The 17,334-nt window shown below is 42.1% G+C and overlaps 1 protein-coding gene across 1 annotated transcript; it reads right to left on the bottom strand.

Annotated features, from left to right (window-relative positions):
* Window positions 1-6,196: 6,196 nt before the first annotated feature.
* RAB39A (RAB39A, member RAS oncogene family) lies at window positions 6,197-15,773 on the bottom strand. Its single transcript, XM_051608305.1, has 2 exons — window positions 15,451-15,773; window positions 6,197-7,135 (listed from the first exon to the last, which is right to left on the bottom strand). Exons 1-2 carry the CDS (start codon window positions 15,771-15,773, stop codon window positions 6,709-6,711), a joined length of 750 nt encoding a protein of 249 aa, XP_051464265.1. The 3' UTR covers window positions 6,197-6,708.
* Window positions 15,774-17,334: the final 1,561 nt, after the last annotated feature.

Genomic DNA, 17,334 nt, shown 5'->3' with positions numbered 1-17,334 from the left:
AAATAGCATCTCTCTCCCTGATTTTTCTTATCTGAAGTATTTTTTGATAACAGTGCTATTCCTTCGCAGTTTCCTTGCTGGAAAACTTTGGACTTTTGGCCCTGAGTTGCAGCACGTGGAGTGCTGCAGAGCAACTGTTTGTAGACAGAACCTGCAAGAGGATTTTTGCTGAGGCCAGATTCCTCCCGGGACATGGAGAAGCACATGGTGTACATCAGGCAAAATGTGGCCATTGTTCCATGCCAGGAACCAACTTGCAGAGAAATGCTGTGGGGAATTACATCTGATCTGATTTTTCCTTTGCTAGCCTTTTTCTGACAGCTAGAAATTTACTGTTCCATTCACTCTGTGTACTCGGGGAGTTACAGTTGGTCTGCAAAGCATGGCAGAGTGAAAGAGGATACAACATGCAAAATTGTAATTTCATGTACTGCTCTTCTGACACTGGTTCACACATGCAGCTCTTTTTCAGTGCTTAGTAAGCTTTGTCTCACTGTTGTTTTTAAAAGTTTTATCAGGGAAATCAAATTGTTTTCCACAAAGAACTTGCTTGCTCTTTTAGTGGATATCACCCTGGCTATATGTCAGGGAAATAGGAACAATGATCTGCCCAGAGAAGGCTTTTTCCTCTGAATAATAAGCAGTAATTATTCTAAAATAGCAAATTAATATAAATCATGACTAAATAGCTCACCTATTTGTTTGGCATTGAAAACTTAACCAAAATGGACAATTCTCAAAAGTGCTGCAGAGCAGTGCCAGCCCTGCAAGGTTTTTATTACTAAGATTGTGACTGAAATACCTGCCACAATTCCTTCCCTTGCTACCTTAATGCTTAGCAACTACCACTAATATTTTAAACTATTGCCCTGCTGTCCTGCTCATTGTCAGACCTTGGTACCAAATACAGCTTCTGGCAGTCCCTTCCTGCAAAGAAACCATGCTGGGGAGAAGGTGAAAGGGGAAGAAGCCTGCAACGTAGATGTAGTGCCAGTGTAGAATTATACCAAACCATTCCTCTCAGGCAGCTGTCCCACAGAATTAACAGATCCTTAGGGAGCTGCTGTAGTCAGGGAGACAATAGCCTGTGTCTCCGTGTCAACTCCAGGTGCTCGGTACTTTCCTTCACCCAGCAAGTCCCTTAACAGTGATGGAAATTTCTGTAAGGTCATAAGGGCTCAGGCAGAGTTAGGTCTCACTGCTCCCCCAGGGCTGTGCAGGGATGGAAGAAATAATCTCTGTCTTTCCTTCCGTCCTTATCTTGTGCACTGATTTCCCTGGTCACTGAGTTTATTGCTACAGGAGGCTCAGTTTGTCCCTCCACAGTTTTTATGGATCAGGAAAAATCAGTTTGCACACAAGCAGATTTGAAACCACAGTAATGAGAAATCACAGCCTCAAACTATAGCCAGAAATTCAGCTTGTTTACCCTAAGCATTGATTTTATTTACAATGCATCAATTTCTTACTGTTACTTCTACTTGTACATTTCTGTAGAAGCTCTTTAGCTGCAAGGTGGGCCTTTAGCAGCCTGTGAAGATGAATGGGGTTAATCTTACTTTGAGCTGCCCTTATAGCCTGTGAGGCTGCTGAAGGTTGTTGTCAGCTGGTTTGCATCACTGCTCCCATGGGGTAGTGGTTGCTCAGCTGGTTACACACAGAGTGTCCATCCTCAAGGAGCTCAGGACTAGCCTAAAATGTGACTTTCTCTGAGAAATGGTGAACTAAATACTTTCAAAGATGGTGATCCATTCTAGCAGCTCAGGATTGGGATTTTGGTGTCCTCACTTTGAGTTTAAATGAAGATTTACCTACCCCTACATAATGAGCCTGCTGCTCCCCATTCCTATCTGGCCTCTCTGAGCAATGAGGCCATGGCAGGAGGAGATGCCACGTAAGTGCTGTGGTGTTGTTGGCTGCCAAACAACTGTTCCCTGTCTCCCCAGGAGTAAAAAGTCCACAGTGTGTATATTATATTTTTGGGGATTTGGCTATCAAGTTATTTTTCTGGACATATTTTAGCCATGTGTTTGCTGTTCCACTGACTGCTTGTGGGAGCCGTGACTCTATGAAGAAAATCTATTCCTCTGTGGAGACCTGCGTCTATAGAGAGGGCTCTTCCTGGTCAAAAGTGCTGCTTAGCAAAATATTTTTGGGTTTGCAGAACCAGGTTAGTTTTCTTCACACTCCCAGTAATTACACTCCACATGCTACACTCCCAGTAATTATGGGAGTGTAATAATAATTACGTATTATGCGAGGCAAATTGTCTTCAGGAACTTGTTCAGCTTCATAGTCTATTATGCTTGACTGGCACGTCTTCAATCACTTTACTTTTATCTGATTTGCACCTTAATTTAAACACAATAAACAATTCTGTTGTGCTCAAAAGTAAAATTCAGCTGTTCCACAGCTTTATTCGCTTCACAGAGGAGGGAAATGACAGGAAGTGTTGCTGAGTGAAGTGACAGCTGATGTAGTAGTCGGTTGTCAGAGGAGAGCCTCCCTGAATGTAGCACTAAACCCAGACATTGAATTACTAATAGAAATTAGCTGGGAAGTAAGTATACATGCATTCATGAAATACAGTATCTTTTTTTTTTTTCTCTGAGAATCAGGCGGGTGATTTTTTGGTAGAATTCTTCTAGTTTTAAATAAATTCAATGATACCATTATTATCCTTAAGGAAACAGGTATCATAGGTGCTACGACATACAGTTAAGTGCTAGAGCAAAGGATCATTGCACAAATGCTTGAATTTTTTTTTAACCTGTTTATTATGTTGCGCAGTTCTATCTATTGGGCTTTTTAGGGAGATACATGTTTTACAGATTCCTCTTTAAGAATTATAATTTAATTCACTTATTTAAAAGATTGTCTTTGGGAAAAGAACAATGCAAAAAGTTTGCTCTTGGCAACTGTGGTTTGATATTTAACGATCTCTTAAGCAGTCCAGCATGCTTGTGGTATGGTTCCATGCCATGCAGAGAGTAAACCCTCAGCCCTCCTGCTTTCTCTCCAAGGCTGAATGAAGGCTGCTGGGATGGCCGTGCCAGCTCTAGGCAAAAAGGCAAGGGTGGAGGCTTGGAGGAGCTGATGTCATGTGCTGGGATCTACAGCTGGGGCAAAAGCGCTCTCCTGGATGTTATGTAAAAAGGGGACACTAAAGCATGTGGTGTATAAGGAGCTGAAACATTGAGACTGAAATATCTGTGGGCACAGTGCACCCGCCTGTCCTTGCTTTAAGTTAGGCAACTTGGGTACCAGAAACAGTTTGGCTGTGGCAGACGGGATCTCAGCACAGTGCAGCTGCAGTGTACTGGGGTAGTGAGTTAAATCTGTATTCTTTTCTGTGAGGACAGCCACCAGCTTGACATTAGACTGATAAGTTTATTCTATACTGAAAGCATAAATGAACTGTACGAACATATGCTACCTATTTTTTTTTTCCTTGGTTGATTCCTAGAGTGTTCATCTAGGTTCTTTGTCTTACACAGGTCATGCAATTGTAAGGAAGACAAAATATCTGAAGAAGTAATGTGTAGAAGTAATCTTCAAATCAGGAAGATATTCTTCTTTATCAAACTTAAAGTAAAAGCAGTGGAAGTTTAAACATTTTAGGCCTCAAAAACAACACTATCAATTCATTTGCCAGGCCTAGGAATCCAAACACAAACTGTTTACTGTTTCAACAGGTTTCTCCTTTTCCTAACTGGGATTTACCAAACTTCAAATTGCAATAGTTGTGGTGTGTTCTTATGAAGTAATTTATACTTATTAATTTGGCTGCCAAATTAGGTTTCTTGAATTTCTGAGATTTCTGAAAATTTCATTCTGGTATCAATATTTGCCCTTCCTCGGGAGAAAAAAAGAATATACATGCACTGAACTATAATCCATTATACAGCCTATTCAAGCTGTTACTTTTATACTGTACCACAAAGCATCTGAAAACAAAATTATGTATTTTGGCAAATAATCTGCTTATCAGCCATTTCTATTAACTGCAAGTGTGTAGTGAGATGGTACAGTAGTGGTTTACTATATCATCAAAATCAACAAAGTTTGAGTGTACATGTTAATCTAAGTTTTTAGGAGTTACAAAAAAACAGCTCTGTGCACAGTACTTTAAAATGCAGTGAACTTCTAGTTACATTGACAATACCCATTCCTCACATAGTTGAATCTGGTTAGAAGCTGTTCCCAGTGTAATAAATGTGACATTACAGGTGCAACATTGACAGCAGAGATCATTAAGGCTCTGTTCTGATGATGGTTTATTTCCCTGTGCCTACCTCCCCTCCACCCCCTCATCTCCCAGTCCCTCCTCCCACAACACACCTTTTATTTTTTCATACAGAATGAAAAGCTCATTGGCTCCAGAGTATTCAGGAAGAAAAGTTTAAGGTAAAAGGCTTTAATCTCAAAGTAATGAAATGTAGATTCATAGCAATAGCGATACCTGGTGCTTACAAAGCTGTTTTAATATTTTTAATTTATTTTTTTTGGTGTGGCAGAATAAACCAGTATCTACATCCCATGGTGCTTAACACTTTACAACAGGTAGCACACAGAGAAAAGAGTGAGATTGGGTCTCAGCAGTCTTTGTAAATTAAAGGAAGAACAATCATCTCTATTTTTGAGATACAGACAGTGAGGCACAGAAAATGTAAATGCCTTGCTCAGAAACACACAGTGAACCAGTGGCAGACTTCAGGTCTGCTGACTCCCTGGCCACCAATTTATTTGCTGGCCCATTCTGTCCTCTTAAGCAACTAAGAGAAGATCTTCTGAGATACACAACATGGGCCTAGTATTGTAGGAGAATCCACGTCAAATGCACACAGCCTGATTCTACACCACCTTTTGGCATCTGTAGTCATGTTTACTTTGTAAATAGGACCTAAAATGCCCTCAAATAAAAAAACGATTCAGTGTAAGTCACTAATGTATGTAGTTTAACAGAGAATCAGGCTCACAGCAATCACTTTGTGGCATGCTGAGACTAGAATTAACCAACTTTTATTTGCTAATGAATTAAGGCTGATTCCTGCTTATATTAAGGCTTCTGTATCCTGCTATGCCTCAATGTAAGTGAGACTCAGGCTACTGAAAAATCAACCTTTCAGTTCCCATTGAAGTCAATAATTTTAGTGGCCTTAAATGAATAAAATAACCAGAACCAAACAACCTGTCTCTATACTACGGAACATTTACAAAAGAATTGTAAAAGGACCTAAAAGTAACCTGAGGGAAAAACAATTATATGTTTGTTGAAGAAAACAGTTAGATAGACTTGTTGGCTGGTCTTTAAAATGGAGAACTGTTAACATGATAACACACCTTTGTCTGAATATAACTGACTTGATGTTCGGTGGTTATGAGTATGTCCAGATAAATTGTAGATGCTTATGAACTCTGGAGGTAAGTCATCTTGTTATACTACTACAATGAAATAGAAATAGACTTATTTGGTATTTAAGTGCTAGACATACAGGGCATAGTTTGCATAAAGCTAGTGTGCATTATATTCAGAGGAGTAGGAAGGTGACCAGTAAAGGCTCAGTAAAATGCTACATCATCACAAATGCCTCCTATTGTTATTGTTATTAAAAGCTATAATGTTTTGCTTTCTTAGAAGTTCTCCGACTTTGCTCTCTGTAGCCAAGCATTATTTTAGAAATTCTCTCCAAAAACTCTATTCGTAACAGTTTCGGTTTTAAAAGCTTCATTTTTAGACAACAGTTTAACATGTGTTGGCTGAGATTAAAACAATCCTTGCCCTATTCAAATTTAAGGCCTGGGTCCCTGTGGTTTGCAGCACTTTTTAACTCACTTTTACTTCCAGTTAGAAGTAGATTTATTTTTTGAAGCTAATATGGAATTTGTGTGTGTATATTAAAATAATTCCCTAGGCATCAGCGCACCTATGATAATTGCCCAGCTGAGGATTCGGCCACTGAAATGTAACTCCAGTGGCTGGTAAATCTGTTTTGTAGACAAATAACAGCTGGATCATATATGATGTTATATTTAGTTTCATTGGCAATTCAGAAAATATTTAATAATAACTTTCATTGCTTTTATTCCTCATTTTTGTATACAAATAAATCATCTTTTCTAAAACATTCTTTTTAAGGCTTGTATTCATAGTCATATCAAAAGTGTTTGCTGTTGGAGCCATCTTTCAGGTTGCTTTCTTTAGAGTTATCTGTATTAGGAAATTCTACAACATTCTAAACTTTTCTGGTCATTAGCAACCCTGCACTTGAGTAAACAATCACGTTAAAAAAGTATAAGGTATAATATTTTCTTGTCCAAAACTAAGGCAGGATGAACAAAAGCAATGAGCTCATCTGATCCTCACCTAGCAAGCCTTGATTTTAATCTATTCAAAATACAAAGCCTGAGAGAGGTTGTTGTCACAATGATTATTGCACTTTCTCAATGTCATGCTATAGGATTAGTTTTTCCTTTAGCAAGATATAATTTCTTTTCCTATAGACCACACAAAGTTATTGTACTTTGAAAAGAAAAATGCACTTAGAGGGTTATGAAGTTATGACCTAGACAAAAGGACACAAAACCAAATTACCTCTCTATGATTCAGCTGTGTCATGATCTAATATTGTTTCAGAATTATTATTCTGTTATTTAGGTTGGCATCATCTTCTGAACACATGATGTGCTCTTTGGCATGCTACAAATTCAGCAGGTGCACTGTCTTCTGGGCTTTACAGCTTCTTCTGACGAATGTACCACATTTGGAACAAAACCACTCTTGACACCTTCCCATCCATCTTGTATTGAGATTTCTCCTTTTTTTACAAGTTCATAGATGTCTCGTGTAAGAATTGTAAAGGACTCTTCAACATTCGTGGCATCTTTTGCTGAAGTTTCTATGTATTTCATACCACAGTCAGCCGACAGTTTTTCAGCTTCTTCTCTTGTAACCTCACGCTGTGACACTAAGTCACATTTATGTCCTACTAACAGGAACACAATCTGGAAGGGCTGCACGTGCATTTTTGCTTCTTCTAGCCAGTCTTTCACGTGTTCAAAAGATCGACGATTTGTGATGTCAAACACTAGTAAACCACCCACAGAATTGCGATAATAAGAGCGTGTTATTGACCTGTGAAGAATAAAAAAGAGATAGGAAAATTAAAATATCTTTTCACTTTATTCCTAAATAGATTACTTTTCCATGTGGCAATGTGTTATCTACTATAAGTTTTATGAAATATCTTTGCTTTTTTAAAATTAATTGGGATTTATTAATTTACCTTCTACACACAAAAATGTTCCTTTAACCTTTTTTTTCTTACAATCAAAATTCACTTTCTAAACATCCTTGAAGCCATGTGAAGTTTGAATGCTGAATTATTCCGCAAAATACTCTTTATTACCTAACTCTGGCACAAGTTCACAGAGTAATATATATGTATATTTATCTGTGAAATAGTTGTTGGTGATAAAGTCTTGAGTCCTTCAGTTTTATACAAACATGCATTTCACTTTGCTCTAATCAATTATTTCCAGCTGAAATATGTAGGCAGATGTTGAGAAACCAAATCTTGCTGATGTACAAGTGTATCCTTTTGGATTCCTTGCAGAAAGAATTATTTGATAGCAAACTTTGTACAGGTAATCATAATTCTTTTTGCTTGCAGAAGTCAACAGGTAACAGACTAAGAAAGGAAAGTCCCTAAACAAACCCATCAAAAAGTAACAGAGCTGGGCAAACACACACTTGTGACAGCATTGGTAAGGAACTCCTCTGTCTCCAGCATCTCTCTCACACAGAGGCTCAAAAGCTCTCTGTAATTGCATTTACTCTCTTTTGGCATGAGACTTGCAGGACCGGCAACAAAATTTTCTACTTTTGAGCCCTCTATGTCCCAGAGAATTATCTGGAAAGAATTTTGGAAATTCTCTGGTTGAAAAGACTTCTAATACACTGTAAAAGAAGAAAAAATGTTTGTTAGGATGTAGAGAGAAAGATATATGGACTAAAAAATAATTGTAAGTCTTTAATCATGAGTAATAGGGGAGGATGGAGAAGGCGAGAAGAGACATTGTAAAGGAAGTGTCAGCCTACTGAGGAGTGGATGCAAGCACTCCTTCCTAGCATAAATATATAGCTAGTGTAGATATAAGCATTCTCCAACTGAAATGAGATGCACACTCTCTGTCAACAGTCATTATATACAATTATAATTGAGCCAAGAATTAATTGCATTTCATCTTAAGATTATGAAGAGGATGCAGCCTCAAAACTTTTGGAATCAGGATGAACGGTACAGAGTAATGTATCTTTCCATAACTATAGCTCCCTCCGATTTTTAGTTCATCACATTTCATGTAGTGTTTCATAACAGTATGAACATAGAGGTATAAGCAGCAGCAGTAGTCATATTACAGATAGGTAAGTGCACAGCTGGACAAGGCTTAGGTTTCTTGGCATATCTAAATTCATTTAGCCTCAGCAAAAGGCATCTGAAATGGTTTTATTTAGGTAACAGGGAGGGACTATTTGTCCTAATGTTCAGAAAGATCTTTTCTACGTGTCCAGCAATAGAGTGTATGGAGTGTCTTTCCAGTTTGAATGTGAAGACAACTGGATCTTAACATCAGATTAATTAAAATAGTATGAATATGAAAATGACCCATGGTTTTGCAAAATTATTTAGGACCATAAATGCGCAACGTGTCACATTTTGTGAAGTAATAAATAAAGGTACCATAAAGATCTGTTTCTGGTTTTTGTAGGCATTTTTTTTTGCCGTAGAGCAATTGCAAATACAAATGAGTACATGAAAATAATTCAGGTGGTTCTAGAAAGAGCGGAAGAGGGTGACAAAAATGGGATTCGATTTGGAGAAGTGGAAGCTAACAGAACCTATTTTAATTTTAAAAGTGTCTTGAAAACAGTTACACAAAAGAAATGCATTAGCCAGGGAAGAAAGAAGGTTAGTATTGAAAATGCAGTGCATCCTTAACCACGCATTTCTATACAGAATGAAGTTATATACTGTATGTATGAAGTGGAGCACTGAAAAACAGCCCTCAGTGTGTTACAGGGTGCTTATACACAGCAGTTAGTACCCCTATCTGTGATAACTCACTGCTCCAGAGATGCTAATTTACACTAATTGATTATCTAAGCTATTATATTTAATGGTTTGTGTATGTATTGCCTGTAATGGAGAGGATTAAAAATGTCTGTAACTTTGGGCTGCACATCACAAAACTGGGTGAATATATGGGAGAGACAGCAGTAATTTCTTCTCTATTTTTGGCATGTATAATTGAAAATTAGTTTTCTTACTGCTTATCATCTGAGAAAAGGGTAACACTTGTTAAAACATGGTCTACAAATATTCAAATAGTTTTACTATTAAAGTGAGTTACTGTTTGCAGTTATATTTTAAAATAAAGTATTCCTGACAAGTGAGCTGAAATGTTGAAGCAGAAAGTTTAGGCCATCAAACTGGGGAAAAATGGCTGAGGACATGAACGTGGTAGGTTGTTTAACAGTATCTGCAACATCTTACAGATGCAAAATATTTTACTTACATATGACAACGCAGGAGAATGCAAAGACTCTATCAGAGACAAGTTTGTAGCAGGGTGCTCCATCTCTCAATATGCCTGCCTCCGTTCTCTTTTATGATTCAACTGCTTTTCGTCTCTCATTTTGCAGGCCCTGGCCTGCAGTGAAAGGTTCCCAGGAGAAAGGAAATGGCCTAGCCAACTCTGAGCTGGTACAACCTTGAAAGGTATAAACAGAGGGCCAAGTTGGATGTGCATAACACCAGCTGCTCTCCAGTGTTGAAGAACATGGAGCTCAGCCCCAGCCACAACTAGGTCTGAAATGAAGATAAAGTAATAATGCATAGATAAACAACAGAGTTTGCCTGGTGAGAACAAGACCTTCATGGTTTTTCCTACTGTTTTCTTTTTATTCTCCAATGAGAGATGTCAGAGATATGGCTAATGGTTAAACGACAGCAGTAAATCCACTTTATTCTATAAAAGCTTGGTCCCATTTTTGACTGGAGAGATCTCCGTATGCTTTCCCCAGGAAGTTGCTGGACCCTCTCCCCTCTAGCAGGGACACCTGTCAGAGACTGATTCTCAGGAGTTGTGGTCCGACCAAGGACACTGGCTGTGGTGTCACTGACATGGGTGAGAAATACTACTCATTCACTGTCTTTTTTAGCAAACTTAACATTAAGTAATCTTCATTATTAAGTTGAAGATTGTAAGATCCTTTAAAGATGAGGGTTGATATTTTAGGCCTAGTATGGTATTTGATAATAGGCCAGCATTTTAGTGGTTAACCTTTGTTGTTTGACTTAATTATAAGTAGCAAAATTCACTGATATTATACCCTTTGCATCCTAACTGCACTTCTGTTCTTATCTCCCAGTTTCCCTACACTTTGCTTTGCCTCTCATCCAGAATAATTAAAACCCCAAATGTTGTATGCAATAAATCTTGATTACTGCAAATATGCATTGTCTGTCATCCATCTCATCCAGGACACAAGACAGCAGATACAAGTATGGAGCACACACAGAATCAGACTGGCCTTCCTTGTGTTCTTTCATAAGCAGGGAATCCACTTACAGGATTATACACACTTTGGTAACTGCTGCAAGGTAAGACTAAATGCAAAATGAAGTTTTAACTGTTATTGTTGTCACTTTTTGAAGAGAAGGAACAAAACCTAGGGTCCTGCACATTTTTAAAGTCAGGATGAGGAACTGGTGACAGGTCAGGCTTGATATAATATAACTTATTCATAAAGGATGTTCAAATTTCCATTTCTCCAATTATCCCCATGCAGATTCTTGTTGGAATTATGGTTTCTTGTGAAAACTTTGGTTCAGCTAACACTAAATTAACATCATGGAGGGAATATGTCACTTACGATACCATGATTAATTTTCTGTGGGGAAGGAGGCAGAGGGGAGTACTTTCTCTGGTAGAAGGAAAGCCTTCAGTTAGGGACAGGGTGGGATTAGGGTGAAAAAGCAATGGACAAAGAGCAGCCTTTTTTCTAAAACTGAGGAGACAACAAGGAAACCTGCCATCTCCTTCCAGGAGGAAACCATTCAGAGGAGGTGCTGGTTAAAGGTGGGAAGCAGTACTTCTTTCAGACGAATCTGGAAAATCTGCCTGTGACTTTGAATGAAGGGGGCCTGAACACTTAAATCCCCCCCTGCATCTGTCTTTATTCACGTTTTGTCTCTCTGCCTAAAACACTTTGGTTTTCTCCTATTCCTTTTTGCCCAGTACTTCCTTGCTGCCTCCTCTCTCAGGTTCTGCTTCACAGAAGACGCTGAACTCTTCTCAAGGCAACAGCTGATGGAACTGCCCACACCAATGTACCTGCCTGGGCCTGGTATTCCAGGAGAGTTTGCCTGCTTCCTATGGCTACACTAAATGAAAGAGAACAACCCTTCTACTTAACAGAGGTGACCGTCACCCTTTAGTGACAGTGGCCTCGGTGGCTGTGCAGCTCCTCTTTCAGGCTGGAGTATGCCTGTCCCACCAGCCACTGATGATGGGTGTGCTGCAGCTTCCAGTCAGTCCACATGAATCATGTGAACTATTATGCCATCCTTGCCCATGTTACAAAAATTGATCCAAGTGTTAATGAAATAGTTATTCTTATTTTCTTCCCCACTTCACATAAACAACACAGAGACTACAAAGCTCCTTATCTGGGCTGTTCTTAAATATGGACTGTCTTAGCATCCTCAAGACCATCCCAAGTTTTTATTTTCAGCAAGAATACTTGTATGAAGAGTACTTTTGCTCATTTCATATAATGTTTGGCATTTGTAATAAATGAAAGGTAACTAGAGATAAAAGGTTGGAGAAAATCAGTTTCTACATTAGAGAATGTGCTAGAAAGGTAAGATTGCACTAAATATTAAAAGGGAACCATAGCACTTTGATAGTGAATGCTGCAGATGGTTCTGTATTTGAAACTGTTGGAGGTGAGACTGCTCCTCAAGAAGTTACATGCTGTGATGTACAATAATGGTATGTTAGCATGTTTTTCCAACTTTGAAGTGTATAGTTTTAGTTGGGAATATTTGTTAAATGCAGGTCCTAAATTCTTTTTGAAATTATGACTTCCCATGTAGAATACATGTTGGTTCTGCTAATTAATTTTGCCTAAACTAGCATTATGGAAGGGGAAAATACTGTCTAGAACAGAAGTTATCCTCTTAGCTTAATCTAAATATTAGGTTAAAGACTTAAGACCCTCATTAACACTCTCAAGAAAAGCCTTGGTAAGATGATGGCCATGCAATCACAGAATTGTCAAGAGTTGGAAGGGACCTCTAGAAGTCATCTAGTCCAACACCCCTGCTAAAGCAGGATCCCCTAGAGCACATTACTCAGGACTGCATCCAGGTGGGTCTTGAATATGTCCAGAGAAGGGGACTCCACAACCTCCCTGAGCAGCCACAGAACAACTGTATCTGAAAATGAATTAGAAGATGTATTAATCACATCAGACTATGGCTTTAGGGTGACTTTACATCAGTCAGAGTGTTTCTTTCTCATTATGACCTTACTGATCTTTACCAGATGAACCAAACTTTCACTAAAAGCTTTATCTAATTTTGAAGACCTATTTTTATACTATGACCAAAGACCACATTGTAATGGTATTAATTTTGAAAATACATATTGCTGACTAAAAAAGAAGAATAAGGATAGTGTTTTATTTTCAAGCCATGTATTAGAAACAGAATGTCTCTAATATCACAGTCTCCTAAAAAGTGGGTTACTATCTCTGAGGCATCCCCACAATATTTTGCCTCTGCATTCTTGAAATGAACTGTCTTAGAACCAGGAATATTAAATAAACAACAAATGTACAGCAAAGTAGATTATGTGAAACACCGCCAAAGCAGCAGATTACTTTAAATGATAACTAATTTTAAGATAGAAAGAAACCTAGGGTGTACCCCTCATTTACCTTAGTCTGCATTACAGACCTGAGCCTACACTAAGCAAGTCTGCAGGTTCTTGTTCTACTACAATGTCAAAGTTACTATGTTGCTGCTGTCCGTATGGCACCTCACACAACGGGAGCTTCTAGTTAGTGATGTCTTACTGATGTTGAAGGAAATATAGTCAGTAACTGCCCTGTTTGAGCTCAAAATAAGTAAACTGTCTGGCACCAGTGTTTGCAGCTTGCTCACCCTTCTGTGGAAATGGTGGGAATGACCTTATTTGATAAGTAAAGCAATCAGTGTGTGCTAAAGATCATTTCTAGGACCGTGCATGAAATCCAGCTCAAATACAGCAGTATCAATGAACTAGACACATGTAAAATGTGTCCAGGACAATTTATCCATGAAAATAAGTGCTCTCTTTCAAGAGAGCACCATGGCAGATGTGTCACACCTTACTTTTCCTCTGGGAATGTCCCTAATGCCTAGGACCAAAAGAAGAGGCTTATTATATAGCTAGTAGTTTGCCCTGCACACAGTGAACTCCCTAGGAGCTTTAAAGCCAGGTTTTATCTCCTCTAAAGTCCCAATGCAAGAGAACCAGAGCAGAACTGGGAATAAAAACTGCAAACTGTTTGGCATTCCACAAAATTAGATTACCTCCTGGAATAATTAGTTCTTCCCCAAGACCATCTTTGCTTGTGATCTGTAGTCTTCTCCATTAGCAGAGAACATAATGTGGAAGATTTAAACACAAGATGTATAATTTAATAAAATATTTATGATTTACTTGAGTAAAACAGACCATACAATAAATGTTATATTTGGCACACCAGCTGACTAGAAACTTATCAGAAAAACAAACACAGATGTTTAAAACTACTTCCTTCAGTTTATATCTTTTGGGTATGAGCAAAAACACAGATATATACTAATGGTACATTTTAAAGCAACTGACTGCATGAATCATTACTGTATATCCCCTGAGCATTCCCGAGTTAAAGGTTGGCTGTAATTTGATTTAAAATGTATGCAAAACTCTCTGCATTTGCATTCCTTTCAGTCAAGTGCCTTGTCATTGGCCATCCCAGCTATTTGTCAGCAAATTCAAAATACGGGGATTATACATTCTTAGGCATTTGTTTACAATTTTTTTATGTTCTTTGCCGGAAAGCACGAGGAGGATGAAAAATGCTAACAGCTTGCCATTATCATGGCTAATTTCTTTGCTAACCCTTCAGAGGCCTGCCTGCAAAAATACACATTAAGTCGTGACTCATGCAAGCCTAGGAAAGTTTTTTGTTGTTTCACTGTAATACTTGTTACTGAAAAAAAAAAAAAAGAAAAAAGAAGAAAAAAAAGTGTTGGTGCCCCCTGGTATGACAGTGAAATCTCACCTCTTCAGCTGAGCATGAGAATCTGCAAAACTGTTGCAGTGGGCAACAGGGAACATAAAAGAATCAATACTGGCCAGTGAAGAGACCCATTGCAACCCCACTGCTAGCATCCCATCAACAAGTGTGTGGGTCAGGTACCACGTATCACAACAGATGGATGGGCTACACATTAACCTCCCACCCGAGTTCATGCCTACTGAACCCCAAATCCAAACTAAACTCCATACAGAACTTGAAGTCACAAGCACTACAAACAGAACAGAGCAGCAACAGTACTTGAGTGATAGTACCAGCTTGTATGCTGGAAAAGAGGATAGTTTTGCTATGTGTTTGTGACAGGAGAAACGAGAGGTGCAGCATTTGAGCAAGTTTAGCTACAGTATAACTGGGAGAGGTATTAGTGAAGGCTCCTGGCAACCATCAGTGCAGAGCACTAGGCGGGTACAACACTAACAAGGGACTGTAGCTGGCTGCCTGGTGGCTTTCACACTGCCAAGGCTCCACTGGTGCTTGCAGTGCTGCTGTGCTGGAAGGAGGAAGAGCAGGGAGGTGGCCAGGCCTCCAGATTGCATGGGAGGGAGAGTTATGGCAGAGGGAAATACTGCAGGGGAGGATGAGTTTGGAGGTGATGACAAAGTAAGGAATGCAGAGTGAAGTGTGGGCCTCCTGCTGCAAAGAAGGAAAAAAATGTGGAGGAGGGAAGGAGAAACAGGACAAGGCCACTTGTTACCCCCTAGTGCGAGCTGGTAGGGGAAGAGCATCTCTTCTCTGGGGGGTGCAAAGGGGAAGGGGTGGGGAAGGAGAAGGTTCCTGGAGAGGCAACTGGGGCGAGAGGGATGGTGGGCCGAGGGGCTGGGAGCCAGCAGCAGGCAACGGGGTGGTGAGGCTGGACGGCTGCTCGGGGCACAGCAGCCAGGTGGGTGCAGAGAGAGACACAGCGTGGGGCACGGCAAAGTCCTTGCAACGAGCGCACGATGCCGAGGGGGCTGCGGGCAGGGAGCGCCCGGGGGCCCGCAGGCTTGGGGGGCAGGCGGGGGGGGCTGGGGGGAAGACCTGGGGTCCTGTACCTGAACCTCTCCTGCCCCGCCGTGTCCCAGAGCTGCAGCTTCACTCTCTTGCCAGGCTCGATCTCCACCAGTCGGGAAAAGAAGTCCACCCCCACGGTGGGGTCAGAGTGCAGCGGCCCCGGGAAGCGGCCCTCGGTGAAGCGGTGCAAGAGGCAGGACTTGCCCACCGTGGAGTCACCCAGCACGATCAGCCGGAACTGGTAGATCCAAATCGCCGCGTCCATGGCGGCCCCGGCCTGGCTCGGCTCCGCCTTGGGGCTCTTCTTGGGGCTCCTGCGCGGCCGGTGCCTGCACCGCGCACCGATCGCCCCCACGCCCGGCATCGGCGCAGCGGGCGGAGCGCGGGGCCCGGGCGGCCGCTCCCGTGGGGACGGAACTGGGGGTCCCCGGGCGGGCGGAGGCCGGGATCCCCCGCCCAGCTCCCGGGGCGCCGCGCCGGGCTCCCGCTGCCTTCCCGGGCGGGGCGGGGCGGGGCGGGCGGTGCCCGCGGCCGCTGTCCCTTCAGCACCGCAGCGCCCGCTCCCGCTGCCGGACCCCGCGTCCGGGCTACGCGCCCCCGCTGCCCCCGCCGCCCCCGCCGCTCCCGCCCGCGCTGCGGTGTCGCGGCCCAGCCGCCCGCCGGGGCCTCCCACCGCACCGTCATCTGCGCGGCCAGACGGGCCCTCCCCCGCGGCGGGCGGTGCAGCCCCGGCCCGGCCCCCGCAGCAGGGCGGCTCCGCGGAGGGCAGCCCCGGGGGTCGCTGCTTGGCGGCCACGGCCCGTGCCCGAGCCTGTGCGCCCGTGGGCAACAAGTGGAGGGGTGGGCCGGGAGAAGGGGGGTGCCAGGGGGAGGGGGGAAGCAGGCCGGCCTGGAAAATCAGGTGAGAAAGAACCGGGAGGTTGAGGGATTTGCAGAGGAAAGCGGGAGCAGAAAGGAAATCCCGGGAAAGGAGCGGGGTGAACCAGATCAGCAGGTGGAAAAAGGGCAGGGAGCTGAGAGGAAGCTGGTGGGTGGGTGGGAGCCGGGCAGGCGGGCCCGAGGCGTGCGGGCTGGAGGAGACAGAGCGGGAAGAGGAGCAAGAGCCAGCGGGAAGGATGCTGAGCCGTTCTACGCAGCTGGGAAGTGGTGAAGGGGAAAAGGGGAGTTAGCGAGCTAGATATTCCCGGAGGGAACCATGCCAACTGTCTTGAGAAAAGGCATAATACTGGAAGTGACGGGGACATACACTCTTCATTTCCCAGTGGAACAAACTGCATGTGTTGGGCCTTTGCAAAAGTAGCTTTACCTACGGTAATAGAACAACTCTGTCAGTAGGGAAGCCTGATGAAGAAATTTCTCTGCCCCCCTGGGATCTTCAGCTAAGTATCATGTTATGATAAATTTGCTGAGCAATAGATTCCTCAGATTTCTTTTAAAGTCTCAGAACCACATGGGATAACAAACATTATCAGGCCTCAGATGGTTGGTAAGAGCACTAGAGCCAAACAAGCAGAAATCTTAGGACTTCTGGTCAACAGAATTGCAGCAGCTTCTTCTGCAAACTGGGCTGGGGTGAGGGAGCCACGGGCAGAGAGCCTGAGAACCAAGCAGAGTAGGCTGGGTGAGCTGGAAAGTAGGTTGTTGCTGGCAGAAGGTCAGCAGCAAGTGGATTCTCATATGAATGGGCACTTTGATGGAGAAAAGGACAGGGAGAGGAGACAGGCAACAAGTTGGGTTTTTTTATCACACAGCATGCTGTTTTCCTCTGTTTATGTCAGACACAGATGCAGCTAAAACTATAACTGCCTGTGCATAGCTGAAACCACATTTCTTTTGTACCTTTGTGGGACAGCTTGTTATGGTGAGTATTTTCATTGCTTGAGTCTGGTTTTGTTATTCCTTTATGTTACATGGTTACCAGTATT

The sequence above is a fragment of the Apus apus genome, chromosome 1, assembly GCF_020740795.1.
Source record: "Apus apus isolate bApuApu2 chromosome 1, bApuApu2.pri.cur, whole genome shotgun sequence".
In the NCBI taxonomy this organism is placed as follows: Eukaryota; Metazoa; Chordata; class Aves; order Apodiformes; family Apodidae; genus Apus; species Apus apus.
This window is presented reverse-complemented; position numbering and strand designations above follow the sequence as displayed.

Bases quoted from the DNA above. Each gene is read 5' to 3' on its own strand.
- RAB39A (XM_051608305.1), bottom strand. From the start codon at position 15,773: ATGCCGGGCGTGGGGGCGATCGGTGCGCGGTGCAGGCACCGGCCGCGC. The intron at 7,136-15,450 runs GTACAGGACCCC...TATTCTTCACAG, and splicing joins GCGGGGCAGGAGAGGTTCAG to GTCAATAACACGCTCTTATT.